The sequence below is a fragment of the Megascapheus bottae genome, chromosome 1 (genome assembly GCF_031878675.1).
Source record: "Megascapheus bottae isolate mThoBot1 chromosome 1, mThoBot2.hap1, whole genome shotgun sequence".
NCBI lineage: Eukaryota > Metazoa > Chordata > Mammalia > Rodentia > Geomyidae > Megascapheus > Megascapheus bottae.
This window is the reverse complement of record NC_143509.1, coordinates 89,236,956-89,258,196: the sequence shown is the minus strand read 5'-3', so window position 1 is coordinate 89,258,196 and position 21,241 is coordinate 89,236,956. Positions and strand designations below refer to the sequence as shown.

The window sequence follows — 21,241 nt, the reverse complement described above, 5'->3', positions numbered from 1 at the left end:
AGTTAATTGCCTTAATGAAAGTGTTTTGTGCGTCACTGAGAATTGAGAGAGAAGAGATTAAATTGCCTTGTTCAATCCATCACCACAAGGTCAAGCTCACCATTTCATAATGCAGCCTATCTACGTGTTGTTTACATAAGAGAATTAGCACCAGGAACCCTTCTTCAGAAACAAGAACTCTTTATTTGGTTAAAAGGAGCACAGGAACATTTGAAGATCAAATAGTTACAACTCTCTCTTGCGAAGTACAAGTCCTAAGCATCAAAGAATCCAGATTAGGCAGCATGGAGCCACAGTTTACTGCTACAAACAAACCCTCATCGATGAATATTCCATAATTGATGACCTCCAATACAAGTCACATAGATTCGTGCAATATGTACTTCTTTTCTCACCCTAAAATATAATTGTGCTGTGCTTAGATCCACATTGATGGAAACAATTCACTTGGTCCCTCCTGTAAGAACTTGACCAAATTCAGGTATGGAAAAATTCCAAGTCTCTGTAGCCATTGACGATCTGAAACAACCATCATTCTTTGTGTGGGAGGGGAGGGACCACCACTACTCTACGACCCTCAGAGAGCAACTTGTAGTTAGTTATATAGGCCACATGTGAAGACGGAATCATTTATACTGTATATGCCACATTTTGTTCAAGATTGATTGAATGACTATTACAGCTACTAGTAAAGTTCTATTACAAAATCGATTTGATTTTTAAACTAAAAATTATAGTAAGGCACATGTCTTGCACAATTGAAATTAAACAGTTCTTGCCTCTAAGTAAAGTGTTTCAGGAGATTTATACCACAGTAAACGAAATAACTTCTTATTTCTGAAGAAATTTCCTAAACAGTTGTCCTACCAACAACAGAAAAAGTGAAAGAAATCAAACCATTTGTAGAAAAGGAAATAAAGTTTCCTATGGTCATATATCTGTGTGTGTATGAATTCAATTGACAGTAGTGATTATATTTCTTTAATCAAAACAGCATGTATTGAAAATGAAATGCCATAAAAATAAATATTAGAAGAGTCCATTTTTATCAAACACTTATGCAAAGGTAAAATACTTCTGTACACTGTAAATTTCAATATGATTTACATTACATTAATGACATTATAATTTATGAAAGGTGAAAGCAATTAAAATAACTGCTTTCAACACACATATGTCTGATGTGTTGACAGCAATTTTGTCTGCATGGTCCATTTCATTTACTTGACATTTGGGTGCAACCTCTAGCAAAATAAGCATGTCTCACTCCATTAATAGCACAGCATATTTCGTAAATGAAATAATAAACATACAAAAGTTATCTTAATATTTGCCTCAAGGGGGAGCTTACAGTTCATCTTGCAAATCCTTTGAGATTTCAAGCCATTCCAAGCTAATGCTCTGATGCCATTCCTTATACTGATCCAGAATTACCAAATTTTTACTTCTGGGACAGTCAATGAATTATACTTCCATGCCACTTTCCTTTCTGGTGCTCTTGGAAATCCACAGTGTAGACTGGTTTGGGCTGGTTTTGGTTCTCCCTTTACTGAAAGACAAAAAGAAAGTTCAGTGCTGAAAGTTTTCTTATCACACTGTTCATTTCTTGGCATAAATGGTGGTAATTCAGGTATTTGTTTATAAAAGAGCCCTTCTTTGACAGATTATTTTTCCATTCCTACAAAAAAAGAAATTACAAATTATTTCAGTATGTGAGGACAAAAATTCTTATGAATGATGAGAAACAAAGACGTATCTTTCCAAATTTGATTCTTTAGAGTTTAGTTCAAATACACATATACCCTACTAAAACTTTTAATTAACTCTCTGGCCAACCTTATTTTCTCTGATTGATAATATTTGGAAACATATTTTGGGGGTTTCCTGTTGCAATCCATGTTGAATTTAATTTCAAATCTTCAAAACAAATTCTGAAATACTAAATATAAGTACAATGTTTCCCTGTAAGTCATTTGAGCCACATGACTCAATCATACCAAGGTCTCCGAAAGCAATGTCGATTAACCACTGATTCCATCTTTGGGAATTCAGAAATATCAAAGTCTCTCCCTCAAGTCTGAGATCTAACTTTAGTTTTTGTCAGTACTGGAATTCCTGCCCACATTTCTAGCCTGTTCCTGGCATTCTGCTTCTGTTTTGAGAGAGCTGTGGAAGCATTTATCTGCAAGTGGTCCAAGTCATTTTGCCCCAGATTACATGTCAAGGTCTAGAAGATGTCTTTGTTTCAGTTTTCTGAGGATGACATCTCACCTACATGACTTTTCAGTGCCTGTCCTCATTTACTATCCAGAGCATCTCTTCATTCCCCCCCTCTCCCCGTTTCCCTGGTCCCCAGGGACATGCCCCCCACTCTCTATCCTGACTTTCCACAGACTTTCATGACTCCTTGAAAGCACAAGAGCTATTTCTAAACACATCCAGAGAGGGTTTCTTTTCAAGGTGAGCTCATGTACTTCAATGCAACTGTCTTTGGACAAATAAAGTCTAGTTTCTATGGAGTTTCCTCCAATAAATAGATCAACATAACTTTATACTACCAAGTTATCTAACACATATAGAAAATAAGTCAAGCAAATTAAAAGTCCATTATTTTTAGCTGGGTTACATGATTGATGCGGCTTTTGTATGAAATAAATATTGCATTTAAGAATGACTAGAAGTTAAGGGAATAAAAGTCTTGTTGAATATGACCCAGAATGATAGAAGTCATCTTGTGTACCAGATTGGAATCTAAACTTTCTGCAAGGCACTCTGCTGATAATTGATTTGAATCTTTGGTGATGTATCTCCTTGCTTTCCTGGAAGAACGGTAAAGGGGAGGAGCTAAGAATGATAAGTGAAGCACTATAGCAAGATCCGGCATCTAGAAGTGTTCAAGTCTGACTGACTTTTCTCTGAAAATTTCAAACAGATTCTCATGGTATAACCACCTATGAGACATAGAGCAATTACAAACCACTGGAAAAAACTCATGGCTTTGGAAACAAGAAAGAAACGAGAGAAAATACAGTAGTTCAGTGCCTTTTACTTTACAAATGAGGATGTCTTGGCCTTATACTTTTGTTTTCACTTTTTTTCTTTTCTTATTTGTGAAATGGGTCTCAGCACAAACCAAGTCCTTTTTGCTTTAGTTATTTTCAGATAGGGTCTCAACTCTTGCCCATAGCTAGCCTCAAAGAGGATGTTCTGCCCACATCTCCTCTGCAGCTGGGACCATGCTCAGATTTTACGTTTTGATCTTTGGAGTCTCACATTTTCCCTCGGCTAACATTGAACTCAATTCCTCCTGATCTCTTTTTTCTAAGTTACTGACATAAATAGGCATTAACCACATACCTATTTTAAATCATTTTTTCAAATCATTTTTATCAAGTTGATTTGTTACTTACAAGGCTCACATAATAGGGAATTACCATCCAATTTTTGCTCTATATTACTGATTTCACGATGAGAAATCAATCATCTTGGCATTACAGTCTTTATGAATGATAAAAAAGGAAGAAGAGCTGTAGCTCAAAGTGGTAGAGCAGTGGCTTTGAGCAAAAGAGCTCAGAGGCAGTGTTCAAGCTCCACAATAGACAAAAATAAATAAGTAAAGTCTTGTAAAAAGAAAATAATAAGAAGATATTCACTGCTGTAATTATTCTGTACAGAATATTGAAGAACAATTTTCAAAACATTGCCCATATATAATAGAAAACCAAGAGATCACTTAACTATATCAATTTCCCAAGTTGTATTTGTCTCCTGAACTATATATAATTTATATTACTTAATTTTTTTCTGGAGTTTTTATTAGAATTTATTTTTGAAAAGATTCTAAAGTCTAAAGTTAAAAGAGAAAAATAGGTTATTTTGTATATCCTTTGTCACAGTGTAACAAAGATGTAAAATTTACTTTTACAAATATCCTCTTAGTTTAATCTACTATCTTCTGGTTTTCCTTTGACATACATATAGTTTTTGTTCTTAAAATGCAATTGGCAGACACATAAAAAAAAAAAAACCTTACACTCCTCTAACTGAAGATTGTGAGTAAGCAGCATAAAAGTGGACAATATTCCCAGAAACTTTACTATTAAGACACATCATTTTATTTCAGAGTATCCAAATGACTGACTTTTACCACTGTGCCTTATTTACTCTTCTTACAAGATCTTCATGAAATAAAACAGAAGCCAACAACATAATTTTGAAAAGGCACTGCATAGTTTATCTATTAAAAAAAGAAACAATGAAGTATTGCATACATATTAATTTTCAGATAAAAATGTGATATCAAACATTATATATGTATATATATGTAAAACACAATAGTCAGTATTGTACAGAACCTTTGTAGTAAGCTTATGATCACGTGGGTCAAAGTCTATCACGTATATTAGCTATAGCTAGACAGATGAAGTAACACATCTAAGCCAGTATTTTCTCAGCTGAGAAACAGAAACAGGACCCTTACTTCTTATGCCTTATGATAAGTAAATGGGATACTATGAAGGGATGTCTTCATGAGATAATGTATACTGGATTTTTATTGGCAGAGAGGAACTTTTTGGAGACAAGTCAAAAATATAGTTAATTGCATAGTAATAAGTTTCAGATTCCTGAAATCCTATTGAAATGTTTCAAGTTAGTGTGACATAAATAAATAATTTACCTTTTATGAAGCATCTGGAAGCAGCAGGTCCCAAAAGCAACCAATATCAGTAGAAGCAGTGGGATCGTTGGTATAATAACATAAATTAGATTGGGAATAATTCCTATAAATTAGAATAGTCATAATGTATAAAGATAGCTGAAGGAGAACTCAAACACAAAAGTTACTAAAGAATTTGGCCAAAATATAAAGTAAAACCATTATTAGTAATTGTTAGATGCCAAAGGTTCATGCTAAAGTACCAACAACTAATGAAATACTATATCCATGATTCAATAAGAAATTAAAAGCAACTTTTAGTTCACTTATTGCCATGCTTAATTATATATACACACTTTTAATGGTGCCAATAAACTTGCAAATTAGAAATGGACTAATTTTCATAATATGTTAATCATTTTAGCAATCTCATTTCATTAATCCCTCTCAATTATTATTTTGCAAACTAAGTACTTATTATTAAACAATGATGATTATTAAAATCATTATTGGCTTGTTAGATAAACAAACATCCTAGTCAATATTCTGAGTATCATGATGATATTCAAGTCTTTGGGATTAAGTCACAATACGTAAATATTATCTGATGGTACAGTCATAACCCAGAGGTATAAGACTCCAGAGACACAAAGACATGGTCTTAATTAAACTCCAAAATGAATCATGTTTTAATCCTGTTCTATCAGAGTTGATAATGATATTTTTAGTAAAATTTTAAAAATCATTGTAACACTTAAATCCCACACAGCATGAAATGACTTTATTAAACATTTTTCAATGTAATGGAAGGAAAAATATTCCTGATAAAATTATTTGAGAATATTTTTATTAGGTTTAGATATTATTAATGAAGTTCAAATCAGCTACCCAAACTTGGAGAACATGAAATCTTAGTGTTATGCCTATATAAGAAAAGAATATTGAAGAAGTATGCCCAAAGTTTGCAAACTGGAAGCTGTGATTATATCTGACCTAATTATCTGCGGTCAACATGAGCCAATATGGGTCAGTAATTCATTTAAACTAGTTCCCCTGCCTTGGTTAAAAAAGGATGTGTTAATCGAGGTCAGTAATTGTAGTAATTTGTGTATATTTACCATTTTCATCAATTCACTTGAGCTTTGATGAAGAAAGCACTTTAGGATGTATACAATAATTTTTTTTAAAAAGTTTGTTACCATTCCTAATATCAATAATGAACAAAAACAGAAAATCTTATGCTTCTGTAAATTTTGTTAATCACCTGCTGATTTTGAAACATCAAGTCTTTTAACCCAGTCTTTACAAAACAACTAGGATAAATAAATATCTATCTAACTGATGCAGGGTTATGCTACAAATAATATTTAACTGAAACAGGTGATGATGGGTGACATTTTCTATTATCTGACTTGCACTGGTGACTGCATTTTGTTTCCTCTTGTAGGCAGTGGTATTCAGGGGACAGCTAGGCCAAAAGCTTATTGTATACTTCTCCTCCCAAATTGCTCTGCAATGATGCCCCCTTAGATAGCCAGATATGAGCTAGAAAGGAGTGTTTACACAATGGAAATCAATCAAGGCCACCAAACAGGTTTTTTTATTCTGTCTTCACCTCTATGGTAGCCTATTTCTAAACATCCTTCAAACCACTGTTGTTTGCAGAATTACTATGGTGTTTGCTCTATAAACTCTGCCAATTAGCAAGAAGACATCTAAGGGTTGCTGAGGAAACTCTTTATAGATACAAGTTTTAATGTAGATTTGTTAGTTCAGTAACAGATACACCATTTTGAAATTTAAATAATATTGAGAAACAAAACAGATTCTTCTACTTACAACTAGCATAGTTCTAACCCGGTTCAATAGTGAATTTCTACTGCCTGGTTTTTAGAGCACCACTTCCATTTGCCACAAGAAATATTTCAATGGGTTTGGCATGAGAAAGTGTTTCCAGGTTAAGTTTTCCATTCAACCAAACTAAGAAAAATGAAAGAATTACCTGCTTCTGTAACAACCACATTTTCAGGGGTGTCTCCAGGTTGATTTGTAAGATAAGGCTTTTCTACAGGATCTGTTGGACTAATCTCTGTAAATAATTAGTACATAAAGATCATAAATAATGATTAAATATGAAAAATCCTAGCATAGATAAGAATAGCAAAGTATTCTAAAACAATATAAAAATATGTGACTCTTATCTTCAATTAACCACCAGAAAACAGGAAGTGGCGCTGTGGCTCAAGGGGTTGGGTGATAGCCTTGAGCTCAAGCCCCACGAGAGGGAAAGGGAGGACTTTAATGTGATTATCATGTAAATAAAATTTGACACATTATTTCGTAAGGTTGTTTTTAATATGTAAGAAGGTATAGGGTAATTTTAGTCCCTCCTTTCCCCCACAGAAAAGATTCCCCCCATGAAAAAGATTGGTAGACCCAAAGAAAAGGTATACAGCAGCTCACAGGCCAGTAAAAGAAAAAGTAGAAGAGGAGAAGATGAAAACTAAAAGGTCATCAGTGTCTGCATTTCTAGGCTAATGTTTCTGTGTTAACCTTCTTCTTCAGCTGCTTCTTCTTCTTTCTCTTCTTCTTTTTTGCCAGTCCTGGGGCTTGAACTCAGGACCTGAGCGCTGTCTTTGGGCTTTCTCAAGGCTAGAGCTCTGCCGCTTGAGCCACAACACCATTTCCAGCTTCATGCGTGCTAGGCAAGCACTCTACCACTAGGCCAAACTCCCAGCCTAGAGAAAGCCCAAAGACAGCGCTCAGGCCCTGAGTTCAAGGAATTTAACTAAATCAATGTCATTTACATGTTCAAAATAGAAACAAACTTGATAATAATTGAAGATCGAAACTTAACAAGTAAGATAAAGGCCAAAACTGCCGAGTTATTTTAAGATAGGCAAATATCAGCGTATGCACGCAATATAAAAAGAATGTATAGTCAGGAATCAGTGCCTCACACACCTGTAATGTTAGCTACTCAAAAAGCTGAGATCAGAATATTATAGTTCAAAGTCAGTCCTGGCAGAAAAGTCCATAAGACTCATCTCCAACTAAACACCAAAAAGCTGAAAGTGAAGCTTTGGCTCAATTGGTAGAGTGCTAGCCTTAAGCACAAAAATTTAGGAATAGTGCCCAAGCCCTGAGTTCAAGCCATAGGACAGACACTCCCCCCCCACCACACATAACATATACACACAGAACACGTACATAAAATATCACTTAATAAGTAATAAATACAGATTATTTTGGATATGGATAGAATGTAGATAATAAAGCAAATGCTTTTACATGAGTAATATGAGCCTAAATAATAGTAGTACAAATCAAGTAAAGAATGTTTTATTGCTGACCATGTATTCAGCGATGTGTAAGCATGGATGTAAATTAAATAATAGAATTGATAAAGTAATAAAATGAATGCTCAAATAGCTATCTGAAAACTATAAAGGAGCATGAAATACTGTCTAGCATTTTCTTTAATCAATAGTTTTAACTACAAGGAGTGCTGAAATTTTAAAATATCAGTGGATCTCAACTTTGTATTCTTCTAGGAGAAAACTGAGAAGGAACCTATGTGTGTAATAGGCATTCTTTGCCAGTATTTTAGGAGGATAATGATGGATTTACTAGCCAAAGAGGTTAAGGAACAAACTCACCAGGTATATAAAAAGGTGGCTAATATACTCAAGAGCAAGATAAACATCAGATGAGGGTAGATATAATCCACATAATCCTGGTGAGGTACGTCTTATGAGAAAAGAAATCATGTAATTTTGAGAGAATAATGGAAGCAGTACTTCTTTGCTATAATTGCCTTCCATGAACACAGATTATGAGGTCAAGCAGACAGTCCTTGAGAAATGTGATGATGATACTTTCAAACACTGTAAAGTAGAAAAACACCCCCCCAATCCTACATGTCTATGTCTCTGACTTGATTTTCTTAAAGGACAAAAATGTAAATTTACACAGTTTTGGTTGGTCTGTCATTTAGTCAAATATCAATTCCATTGAATCACCCTAGTGATATTAATTAGGGCTTACTTATTCTTAACAGGAAACCACCCTTTTATATCTCAGGTCAATGAAATGTTCCCATTTCCTGCATTTGGCAAAATATTTAGAGATTTCAGAAGAGTGACCAAGATGGTGTATTTCAATGAATGGAAATCACCTGCTCCCAAGAGTCTCCACTGATACAAAGACACATGTCTTCTATTATGTTGGCATGTTGAGTTAACATGCCTAGAGATCACTTTGTTGCTTTCAATTCGCCAGAAATGTTCTAAAGAGTTGTTGCACACATGCGCAAGTCTTCATGTTTCTTTGGCAATGCATACCTACTTCCCAAACACTAAACTAAGCTTTTAAGATAGTTTAAAGTACATATTTATGTTCACAAACTCATTACCCAAACATAAATGTCCATAAGTTTACAAATGATCATTTTTTCCTCAAGGTGTTTCTGTTTCCTCCCTTCCACTGAGCTCTCTGGGAAGCTTACTCTAATATGTGCAATATTCTGTACAATGAATGACAGGATCACTGTTAAGTAATTTCTCTTTTGTCACAGGAAAGAAGAAAAAAGAGCTTAAATAAAGAAAACAAAAACTTAGTATGAACACATGTACACAAGATCTACCAAACTTACTAATGGCATTTCTTACCTGGCTCATACTTGCAGATATAGTTGTGTTTCATGTTGCACCTGTCATCGTTCCACTGATAAAGGTAGGGCCCCCCAAGGCCAGGATTGGCAGTGGGTTGGTGATACATCACAACACACTTCTCACTTCCACAAGAAGGTTCATCAGTGTACCAGTTTCTTCAGGGATAGACCAACACGGATATTTATCAGCCTACTCTATTCTGCTATCTCCACATGTAACAGAGCTCTCCCCATATCCTCTGAAGTCCCCAAGAACACACACATGAGACCCTTCTGGGTCCATACCTACCGGTACTGGGAGTTGCTTCCATCAGACCACTGGTAGAGGTCTGGGCAGGCCCCAGAGGTATGGCCATCTCCATTTCTCCAAAGCCCAATCCAGAAATCGCCATCTGAAATCCCTGTTCCAGGTTTTGTCAGGTTTTGCAACATGCTCTCGATTAATTTCTGTTCTGCTTCATTGTCAAGACTGAGGAGGACGCCTCCCTCACTTTCGCAAGCTAGCCGCGCCTCCTGGAAGCTCACTCGGCTGGACAGCTCATGGAAGTAGGCCATTTTGTAGCAAGGATGCTTGACATCAGAAAAACACACCTTTTGGCCTGGAATAAAAGTAGGAAAGAAAGATACCCAAATATCGATAATCAGGACTACGTTCTTAAGTTCAGCATTGATCAGAATGAAAATAACCAGTCAAAACAGAAAGCTCATTGTCAATAATGGTCCTCTCATGGGATAGTTGTGTATGAATATTTTCTGCCCCATCCCTATCAACGTGTAAACATAAACTGATTCTTTTGCAGTTGGGAAGGTGGGGCCAGGAGTTTGGCCTGGTGGTAGAGTGTTTGCCTAGCATGCATCAAGACCAGGGTTTGATTCCTCGGTACTACATATATAGAAAAGTTGGATGTGGTGCCGTGGATCAAGTGGTAGAGTGCTAGCCTTGAGAAAGCCCAAGGACATTGCTCAGGCCCTAAGGCCAAACCCCAGGACTTGCCAAAAAACAACAACAACAACAACAACAACAAACAAACAAAAAATGGGGAAGGTGAACTTTGAAACAATAGTCCAAGGGGATTTGTTGAAACTGTTAAAGGAAGCCAAACTTCTTCTGGCTTTAGGCTCCATAAGCCAATTCTCATAGCAAAAAAGTAGCCAAAGGAACTTGAGACATATATAGAAAAATGAACTAGCAGATCAAAGCCAGTGAAGAACAATGCCTTATAAAAAACTAATGATGAAAAGCAAATAAACTAAAAAAAAGTAAATTTGCTTATGATATTCTGAAGAAGATTCGAAGTGGAATTATTTTTCAGTGCAAATATTTACTTTATTTCTGAGTGCAAACCTATTGAAATTGAAAGATAACTGAGGGAAGAATAAATGTAAGTACAGTAATGAAAAATTAATGTTGTATCAGAAGTAAGATGATAAATATCTAAAGTACTATCTTTGAAAACAATCTCATTTCCAATTTCTGAATATTTTGTTTTTATTACAAATACTGGGTATGAAAGCTAGTACTAAGGTTAATATCCTTCATATGCAAAAACATCTCTAATAAGTCATACATTTTAATAAAAAGCTGTCAAATTTATACTTAGAGAATCAAATTCTTTAAAAGGAAGTGAATTTTAAATGTGAAAAAAATATCTAATGGCCTAGAATGACGTTGGAATGAATATATCATGAAATAAAGATCCAGTAATGGCTAAGAATTGCCTCTCTGATCATTTATAGATGGAAAAAAAGATAAGGCGACTTTTGGCCTCAAAGAATCAAAAGGTAAACTGAACACAGATAAGGTAATAAATATTTATTAGACTTGAGGACAAACTATAAGTTTGAGAAAACCTATTTGTTTATTGTATATACTAAATTGTAATCATTTTTTTTCAAATATCAGCCAAATTGGGCTCTATTAAGCCACAGATAATATGAAAATAATAACATTTTAAGCAGAAGGAGTTCTCCTAATGATTTGGAGACATAATTGCAAACATCAGTGACCCTGACTGGGTTAGACTACAGCTGTGTTTATAGCAGGGTTGTTACAGTGGACAAGATTTACTTAACTCTAAAACCAACAGAATCCTAATTATTCTACTTATGACCCCCTCCCCCGGCCTCTACCTCCTTCCACATTAAGCATGTACACGAAGTTTATAGGCACCATTTCCAGAAAGTTCATGTTCTCTTGTCTTGCTTTTCCTAAGCTTCATCTTGTATTCAATTCTAAGCTCTATGTTAAATTTTAAAAACTGGGCCCAGCCTCTTACTCATCTTTGTCTCCAAATAGTGAATACACTTTTCACTACTCTCTTTGTATTGCACTAATATTAGCATAGGATTGATCTTGGAAAACAGCTATTCTGTATCGTCTATAAACTTAAGCAAATTCTATAATGTTAAGGAATTAAGAGGGTGTTTTTTTTTTACCATTTTGATTCCGTCCATTTGGATGAACATCATCTCTTGGGTTCTTTGAATCATATATTTAAATTTGTGATCTATCAAGAAAATTCTCAGTGGAGGTGGTTGGGAGGATGTAATAAATACTGTCAAAAACTAAAATATTCAAACTGTGTTTTGAATGACAGAATGTCACACTGAGCCAGAATATCATATCCATTCTGACCTTCAGAAACAGCAATTAAAGACCCTCCATGACCCTCAGGAGAGAGAAATCTGCACAAAGCTTTTAATCACACAACACCACGGACATTCAAGATCCTGACGCAAGCTGAGAACATAAAATAGTGATTCCAGAAATGCAAGTCATCCAGCCAGTTGCTTCTTTTGTCTCATACACTGAGATCTGGAATCGGAGCAGAACACTAAAAACTTATATCAAATTAGTAGACTGGCTGAACTAATGGTTAACATCACATGATAATATAAATGACCATGGAAAATGAGTTAGAGGTTTGAGGGAGAACTTTTGTTATCTTCTCACGGAAGCCCCCTGGTTGACTCTAATACAAATAATGCATGCTCTTTAGACTTTTTCTTCTTATGTATTATTAATTGTTCTGATATAGGTTCATTGTTTGAAATGGTTGTTCCTAATGATATTGTGACAATGCAGAAAGCTTATATTTTACTTCTGTATTTTAGAAACAGGATCTATTCCATTTCTATCTACTACATCTTTCGCATATTTCTGTTTCCAAATATATCTTAACTACATTCCCCTGAGTTTTCAACTTGTCCAAATTTTCACTTTAAGAGGTTACAACATTGTGTTGGAATCTAGCCCTTTTGAAATATTCAATTTTTACAACAAGCTTGTTTTACAAAATGTAAACAAGATGTCATTTTACAAAAACAGGGAGATGTTTTAATGAGTAAAATGTATTTACTTATATCAAAACAAACACATTCAGAGGAGGCCAGTATACATGACGTGCACAAAGTCACTATTCATTCGCTCTGACATATTAAGTGATTAGTGCATCACTGATTTATCTGCAGTGAGAGCACAAAAATGGTGACAGAACTAACTCATTTATAATATGAAGGTAGGAATGCAAGGAAAATGTTTAGATATTCTATGGAAATTCTTTAATATGACTATTTTAGTTATGAGAGTAATAATATTATCAGCAATGTGTAGACAGAGATCATACTTAAAATAGGTATCAATCATTATATGTCCTGGAGAATAGCTGACCAAAATATTGCTGTGCCAATCTCTGGTTGTAAAGAGTAGACGGATCCACAGGTCCTAAGTGAAAGAAAGCAGATCATGACAGCTACACAGAAGTGGGTGGGGACTCAAACAAATCAGAACAGCAATCAATTACTAACTGGAAGAGACATACTAATTGCAAAAGGTATTCAGTGACTATCAGCTGTGTCTTTGGCTTTTGAGTTGAAAAGTCACTAGCAGTTCAGATCTAGCAAGGCAGTTTCCAGGAAATTATAGCGACACTGTACAGAATTGATGGCTATGTATAATGAGCTAAAACTGATGATACTCTGAATTCCATTACATCTAATTCTATTTTACTATTACTTTTTCCCTTATAGTGCAAGTCTGTTCGATGCTATGGCAAAATCAGCAGAAGCAGAAGTTATTGAACCTCTGGCTGCATTTCAGCTCATCCCATTTGGCTTCTGTCACAGTGGAACTCCAACAGCTGGGAAACAAATGCTGCTTTAATTCCCAGAAAAGTTCTGGTAATGTAGACCTTCTGGGAGCAACTTTCCCATTTCTGTAAAGGCTAATCTTTCTAGAGAGACATTTTGATTGCCTTCCTCATTGTCCTATATGATCACATGAACATTTCGCCTGTGTCTTACTTTAAAATACCACATAAAAATAATCTTCCATAGGTAAGAATTTTGAGAGCCATATACTGTATTATACTAGGGCTATAGTTGTACTCTCTAGCTCTACATAACTCATCACACATCTATAGTTAAAAATACCCTTTCATTTCTGACACATCTACAAGAGTGCCACTCAGAATTCTCAAAACATTGAGGAACACGAAATCCAAGGTATTGTCAAACCTATTTCTCATAATTCCTTAATTTTAAATATAAAATATACTTAATTCTTTAAGTTTTCTTCTCTGAAATATTCACAGTAATTTTGTTTTGCACACACATGTGTGTATACACCCACCTGACTACAGACACATATACTTTTTTCACTTATTTCATTTATTGAGAAATATTTCTCAGTAACTAATACTAAAGGATTTCAATTCCTGTCTTTACTATGATAATATCCTCAGAGATTGTTTTCTCTTGTGTCTTTTTTGTGAAAAATTCATTGAGCACTAAATATTGGCAGAGTTGTAACCACTTTCTCAATGATGGAAAAGCAAGACAAACTCATGCTGTAATCGCAGGTTGCTATATTTTTTCTGAAAATTATGCATAATATATTATGTATCATGTATATATTGTATGTATGTTCTGAATATTCATGTTATATAGGTGACAAAGATTTTCATTTGCCTCATATTCTAATATATATTAGCAGTATTACATGAATACCGACATTAAATATCTTCTTATATATTATATAGCTTACTGTTAAATTTTGATCTATCTTTAGTTGCCAAAACTAAGTTCTGTAGGAAAATATTACACAGTAAATCTTCCCTAAACAGAATTAGCTAAACATTTGGCATTTTACTGTGATCCTATTAATTAAATTGTCCCATAATTCCCTTTTCTCTCTTTCAAAAATCAAGTAAAATTCATGTTTAGATGAAATTAATAGTAATATGACCTCTTAAAACAATGCCAATAATTTATAATTAAAAATGAAATGCCTGCTTTTATTCTAAATTTTCTGCTTTCAATATTCAATAGTACAGTAATGTCAAAATAGTTTGTTTTAAACAATAGTTTGTTTACTTTTTGTTATTGTAGAGGTAATAAACAGAGGAGTTACAATGACACGAGTCAGGTAATGAGAACATATCCTTCCCTGCCATGTATTCTGTTCTCTCACTCTTTCTCAGTCCCTTCCTCCCATCTCTCCCCACCAGTTATCTAGTTCACTTTCATCAGTGTCCAGTGAGCACCAATGCTGCACTTTTTCACTAAAAGATATTTTGTTTTAAATAAGAACTTTTTGTCATAATAAACTTTTAGTTTTATGAAAAAAACTTATACTGACTTAAAGAGTGTATGATAGAATGCATTCCCTTGTACTGAGAAATAATAGTTTTGAGACATCAAATGGAAGATGTTTTCAACAAACCCTACATCATGCACTGGTAATGAGTAGGGTTCTGAGAAGAAAGTGAGACTCGATGTTTTAAAACTTGATACTTAAGAGATCAGAATAATAAACAGCAATGAAAGTAATAGTGTGACTTAAAGGTTCAAGCATTTAACTAAAATCAGTTCAATAATTGAGCTAGAGATACATGAAGTAACTTTAATTTTCCTTTCATTTTCCTTACGTACAAAAAGAAGTTAAGAATGACAGAGGAATGATGAAAGTGATTAGAGCTTGACATTTATAAAGAAAGTAAAGGGCTTTGTTTATAGTAAAAGCTATTTCTTTAAGAAAATTAGCACACAACAATAGAACTGCTAATATATCGTTAAGAAAATCCCTTCCAGATTATTCAATTCAAAAAGGTTCCTTTGGCCTCTAGGGAGCCTCAACTATGGGCATAGGCCTTGCCAAACTAAGCCCCTCTTATCCTCTTGGCAAATACTTCTATGCACATCACAATTTACCTGAGTTGAAGACTGAATCCTCCAATTTCAGTAATGTTCCCAAGGCCACAATCTTCACAAATGCCAACACCAGGACATAGAACTAGGTTGTCTGGCTCTGTAGTTCATTTACTCTGATTTCTGTACTACCAACATATGTGTTTCAAACACATTGTAGTCAATACATACTCTATGAACAAAAGGACTGGTAAATGCATTCATTAGGATGGTATCTGTATTACAACTACAAGAATCAATCAGTTATTGACTAGAAGGAGGCTAATGTAAAAGAAGTATATGCAATAAGAAGCTGTTTCTACTAAATGAAAGGACCTCCAGGATATGGAAACAAGAGCCATATAATGTGTGATTGTTGTTCTTAATGTACTATGTTATTTCTCAGCTCTTTTGTTGTCCCTTGGTTATCTCATATTGTTATAGTGTCTTACCGTGTTAACTTGTATATTATATATATGATTATTTGTTTCTTTGCAATAGGAAAGGGGAGGAGGGAAAACAAGATGAGGGGAAGGGGTGTGGGAGGGAAATGGGGACAAAAAAATGAGAATTGGTATCAATGTGTGTGAAGTAATGCACTTTCTATCTGGAAAATATAACTGTAATCCTTCTATTAATTACAATAAAAAATTAAAAACATTTTTAAAAAGTTGCTTCTAAACTTTGAAAATCTTTCTTGCTCAAATTTAATACTGGAACACCATCTACATTAGGTTTTCAAACATATATACCCTTGATGATATTTTTTAATCTAGCCATTTTACTTTCCCACTAAGACAAATGGGGTGTAATTTGGATGTTTTCCCCCAAACAAGATCTATAACAGTAATCAAGTTCTCAGGATGTGCTACATCATCAAAAATATATTAAATCAATGAAGAAATAACCTCATCTCCATTTGTGCACATCTGTCTACCTATGTGTGAGTTCCTGGCACAGAAGGCAGTTGTAAAAGATCAATTATATTTCCCCATTGGGATATAAATAATACATATATATACATATATAGAGAGATTTGTAAATAGGAAATATATAAAATATATTATATATATTATATATAGATATATGTATAGATTACATATTCTTTATAATATCTGTAGATCTATAGAGCTATGTATATATTATCTATATATTCTATGTATTATCTATATAGATAGATTTATCTATATATAAAGAGGAAAATCTTTGTAGATAAGAAAAGTTACTAGTGAATCATTAATTATTTTTTCATTTTGGATCCAGATATACAGATAGATAGATAATTCTTTAACATCGATGTATAGGTATTGCCATCTTCAGGCAAACGTTGTAAATACAACATAAAATGACAAACAGTAAAGAATAAAGGCTATGCTAAGTATAGTTCATTTATGCCTACAAATAAGATTAACTTGTTCCCTTCTTTCCTGAGGGATGCTTAAAGTAACTGCATCTTTGGATGCTGTCATCATTTTCTGCCTTTGATGATGTCATCGAATTGTTCCATAGGCCTGGATAGTCTCAACAGATTTTCCTGTGTCTCTCTTCTTCCATTATGTTAATCTCTATAGACTACTGGTTACTGTCCAACAGTTTTCTGTGTATCTACATGATAAAAAGAAGTGGTCCCTAGATCACTATCTGTTATAACATGTGTGTATAAGGATAGACTAGTATATATTAAAGTATTTAGGAGTTATTTGGAAGTGTCATGTAATATACTTAATGTAATTTCCAGCATAAACAAGGAACCACCATTGTACACACTAGGAAAAGAAAACAGAAAAGAAAAAAAAGCAAGGAAATTACTTTAAAATGCTTCAAATATTTAAAATGACAATTGATCTTCAAACACCCTCCCCCAGCCAAGAAATCTGAATTCTGAATTCTTCAGATTTATTCATATACTTCAGGTTAAAAAAAAATCTTTATCTTTAAAATGTTGCTACCTGGGCTAGGAATGTGGCCTAGTGGTAGAGTGTTTGCCCAGCATGCATGAAACCTTGGGTTTGATTCCTCAGTACCACATACACAGAAGAAGCCAGAAGTGGAGCAATAGTTCAAGAGGTAGAGTGCTAGCCTTGAGCAAAAGAAGCTCAGGGACAGTACCCAGACCCTGAATTCAAGCCTCAGGACTGGCAAAAAAAAAAAACAAAAAAAAAAACTTACTACCCACCAGTTACTTCTAGAATTAAACTATTGCAGATGTAAGTTCCCCAAATAAGTTTCCCACTTCGAAATAAACATACTTGCATTTTTAATTATAATCTTTAGAGGGGTTACAGTTACACTCGTCAGGGAGTGGATATGTTACTTCTTGAACATTGATAGCCTTCCCATGTTTTTGTCCCACTTCCCCTTTCCCCATCCCCTCCCAGTCCTCTTGGTTTTTCCTCCATCCCTGCCCTATTTCATAGTTATAATTTGGGGGGGGGGGGTTATGGGGCTTGAACTCAGCCTGGGCACTGTCCCTGAGCTCTTCAGCTCAAGGCTACCACCCTACCCTTGAGCCAAGCCCCACTTCCCACTTTCTAGAGGTTAAATTTTTTTTTTTGCCAGTCTTGGGCTTGAGCTCAGGGCCTGAGCACTGTCCTTGGACTTTCTCCAGGCTAGAGCTCTACCACTTGAGCCTCCGTACTACTTCCGGCTTTTTTCTATGTATGTGGTACTGAGGAATCGAACCTGGGTCTTCATGCATGCTAGGCAAGCACTCTACCACTAGGCCAAACTCCCAGCCCCATAGTTATAATTTTTAATTAAACATTCTTACAGTTTTATCAACATATAGAAAGAGATACATAATTGTGGCTAAAGATAGATTATTGCTTATTCATGCATCAAAAACTCTTATTAGAAGACGCTATTAAATTTTATGTCTCAATGCTACCTTTGGCTAAATTATTTTTCACCTTATGTGAAATCATGTTCTGAATGTTAAAACAATGCATTTACAAGTAGTAGCAAAGGGTCTTCATGAATATTAAAGTATTACTATAAAAAGAACTCTGCAGTATTGTTTTGTAAGTGCCTATCTTTCCTGGACAGTCGGGAGCAAATGCAATTATAATTGCATAATAAATAAAAATTATTGCAAATGTAATCTCTACAAATGTATTTCATTGTGTAGTATGTTCCATTGGGTCATAGGTGCTATTTCAGTTCTGCTCAGCCATGTGAAAAAATATTTGGTAAATGGCCCCTAGTGGCCGAAAAAGTTTGGTGCACTAGTTAGAACTTACCATCAACCAGGCTGACATTGGACCTGTTAGAAAATATTTCTTCAAAAGTATCAGGCTTTAGGCTATTCTTCACACAGCCCAAGATAGATAACATTTATCTTTAAAAAAAATAGTCTTCAGAGTAGGAAAGCCACAAATCCATTTAGAGACAGTAACATTGCAATGTGAGTTCTCTGTGATTAAAGGCAATTGAATTATTCATAAGAAAAACATGACTAAGTAATTATTTTAACATCAAGTAAATACCATTATTTCTGCTAAATCAAATGAATCAGATTGAGTTAATTAGAAATTTTCCAGATGTCACCTTCAAGATGCCTGCAAATTACTAAAGGGAAAGCACAGAAAAAGATTTGGAATAAGTGTAAAATAGAAAAGAGTAAACTTTTCATCAACAATGATCTTCTTTGAATTTTAAGGCATCTAAAGATGAATGCAGCAAAAAGGTCTTTGAATGTTTCTATTTGTTTAGAAAACACATTATGTTCAAAGCATGCTCTCTGTTGTTTATTTGTATGAATAATTCTGATCAAGGCAGTTAGGCATGAAACAAATTCCATCAATGATCTATAGATTTTTTTAAATTCTTAATTAAATTAGCAAAGCATCTGATGCTAGAGCTTGTGTAATCTTGAAAAAAGTTATTGAACAGTGATTGGTAACTATGCATTTAAGAATGACATTCTGATGACGTGGGATTTTGCCAATTGCCAAAGGGAAGTTCGGTAGTGATTAAGTTTAATATTCCTGCTTCTAAATGTCTGGCTTCAAAACTGATTAAGTTTCTGTCATCTGCCCTCTATCTCTACCTCAAGGGACACCTGTTGTGCAGATGTGCAAAATGTGACAAGTACGATGTGGTCTCTTTATATTTAAAGAAAACCATTTTACCCTTAAACATGTCCATTCACACACACACACACACAAACACACACACACACACACACACACACATGTTACTGAGCATAATGTAACTGTGTGGAATGTTTGTGAGGAGCAAAATCCACATTAAATCCTACTGGTTGGGAGTCTATATCCTTAAAAGACTTCCAAAAGAAAGGAGAGGTAGAGACAATGTAAGAAAAGCAACATCATAAATTCCTCCACCATAGGACAATGGACATAAAGAAAAATGGGAGACAAAGCTGGGAAACCTGCCAAATTTCATCAATTTCCTTTGCATTGATTCTACAGATTTAACTGTACACTGTCTGTATGCTTAAGTTTACCAAGCACACCTCAGCCAAGATTTGTCTGACTTCATTTTCTGAGAGGTCCCTACAACAGAAAAAAAAAAGATATATATATTAAGGAAAGACCTCTCCACAGGGACCTGGCCCTCTGTGATCTTTTCCCAGTCCTGCTGAGAACAAAGACAGGCATCCATGGAGAGCAGAGCAACCTACTGTAAACTGGTCTGGTCTTGGAAATCACCCCTACACATCTGGTGCCTGGACTGACATGGAGCCAACCCCACAAGGGGGTAGGTGACATTTTTACATTTCTGCACTGGCCCTGCCCATTGCCTCCACATCCTCCACTTTTTTTGCTTTTTTTTTTTTTTTTGCAGGCGACTAACCCTTCCTTATAGCCAACTATCTTAAAAAGTGACATGACTCTTGGCCAAGTCTGTAGCAACAACTCCTTTGCTAACCAGGCTCTTGAAGAAGAAAACAACATGCAGGCAAACAAACAAATTCCACTTTTCTCCGCGTGTTTGGTAGGACAAGAGGAAAGCGGGACACGGGATTCATTTCTTTACCTTCCCTGGACTCCTCCTGTAGGGTTCCAAATTACCACACACACACACACACACACACACACACACACACACACACACACACACACACAGTGGCCACTCTAGGTCAGGCTGCCCCTCAGCACCCCAATACCCCCACTACCCCTCTGATCTTGTCTGGGCCCCCCACCTCCCCACTCACCGCTGACCACACGGCGAGAGGAGGCTCCCTGGCCGCAGAGCAGCGCCGCGCCCAGCAGTAGCAGGGAGACCGCAGGGATCATGGTGGCGCAGCGGAGTGAGCAGCAGGTGTCTCCTGGAGGACAGTGGCCTGGCCTCCTCCCGCGCAGGCAGCTCAGTCCCCGAGGCTCTCACCCCACAGCCTCCCTGGCTCCCCCACGGACCGCTACTGCCGCGGCCCCGGTGCTACTGCTCCGCCCTCTGGGCGCATCGCCTGCAGCCGCGACCCGCAGCCCAGCGCGCTGCTCGCGCGCGCGTGTGCCTGTCTAGGGCACGCAAGGCGCCTGGAAAGAGAGCACAAGTTTGGGGATCCCGATCTGCAGCCGATCTGCAAGGAGAGCTCCAGTTTGGTCCTGGGCTCCTGTGTGCCCCTTCTCTCCCTGGCCTCTGGGTCCTCAGGGGCTGAGCCCTGGAGCGCTGGTGAAGGCTCTGGCGGCAGCAGCAGGCGCTCTGAGCAGGAGGTGCGGTCTTCTTATATACCCGACGTGCAGGCCCCTGGCTACTAATCA

General features: G+C 35.9%; 1 protein-coding gene across 3 annotated transcripts; it reads right to left on the bottom strand.

Annotated features, from left to right (window-relative positions):
- Nucleotides 1–1,366: 1,366 nt before the first annotated feature.
- On the bottom strand, nucleotides 1,367–21,157 carry Chodl (chondrolectin). 3 transcript variants are annotated; one of them, XM_090348088.1, is made up of 6 exons: nucleotides 20,695–21,157; nucleotides 9,619–9,928; nucleotides 9,328–9,485; nucleotides 6,660–6,746; nucleotides 4,679–4,781; nucleotides 1,367–1,549 (listed from the first exon to the last, which is right to left on the bottom strand). In XM_090348088.1, exons 1-6 carry the CDS (start codon nucleotides 20,774–20,776, stop codon nucleotides 1,465–1,467), a joined length of 825 nt encoding a protein of 274 aa, XP_090204214.1. In that variant the 5' UTR covers nucleotides 20,777–21,157; the 3' UTR covers nucleotides 1,367–1,464. The 3 variants fall into 3 exon arrangements, with proteins under 3 accessions (XP_090204214.1, XP_090204230.1, XP_090204223.1); XM_090348104.1 differs by lacking the exon at nucleotides 20,695–21,157 and adding an exon at nucleotides 15,540–15,559; XM_090348097.1 differs by lacking the exon at nucleotides 1,367–1,549 and adding an exon at nucleotides 1,574–1,678.
- Between the last annotated feature and the right edge of the window lie 84 nt (nucleotides 21,158–21,241).

Excerpts from the sequence above, each read along its gene's own strand:
- Chodl (XM_090348088.1), bottom strand. The coding sequence starts at position 20,776 with ATGATCCCTGCGGTCTCCCTGCTACTGCTGGGCGCGGCGCTGCTCTGC. Across the intron at positions 9,486-9,618 it reads GGAAGCAACTCCCAGTACCG|AAACTGGTACACTGATGAAC; the intron begins GTAGGTATGGAC and ends CTATCCCTGAAG. Across the intron at positions 6,747-9,327 it reads TATCTGCAAGTATGAGCCAG|AGATTAGTCCAACAGATCCT; the intron begins GTAAGAAATGCC and ends AATTATTTACAG.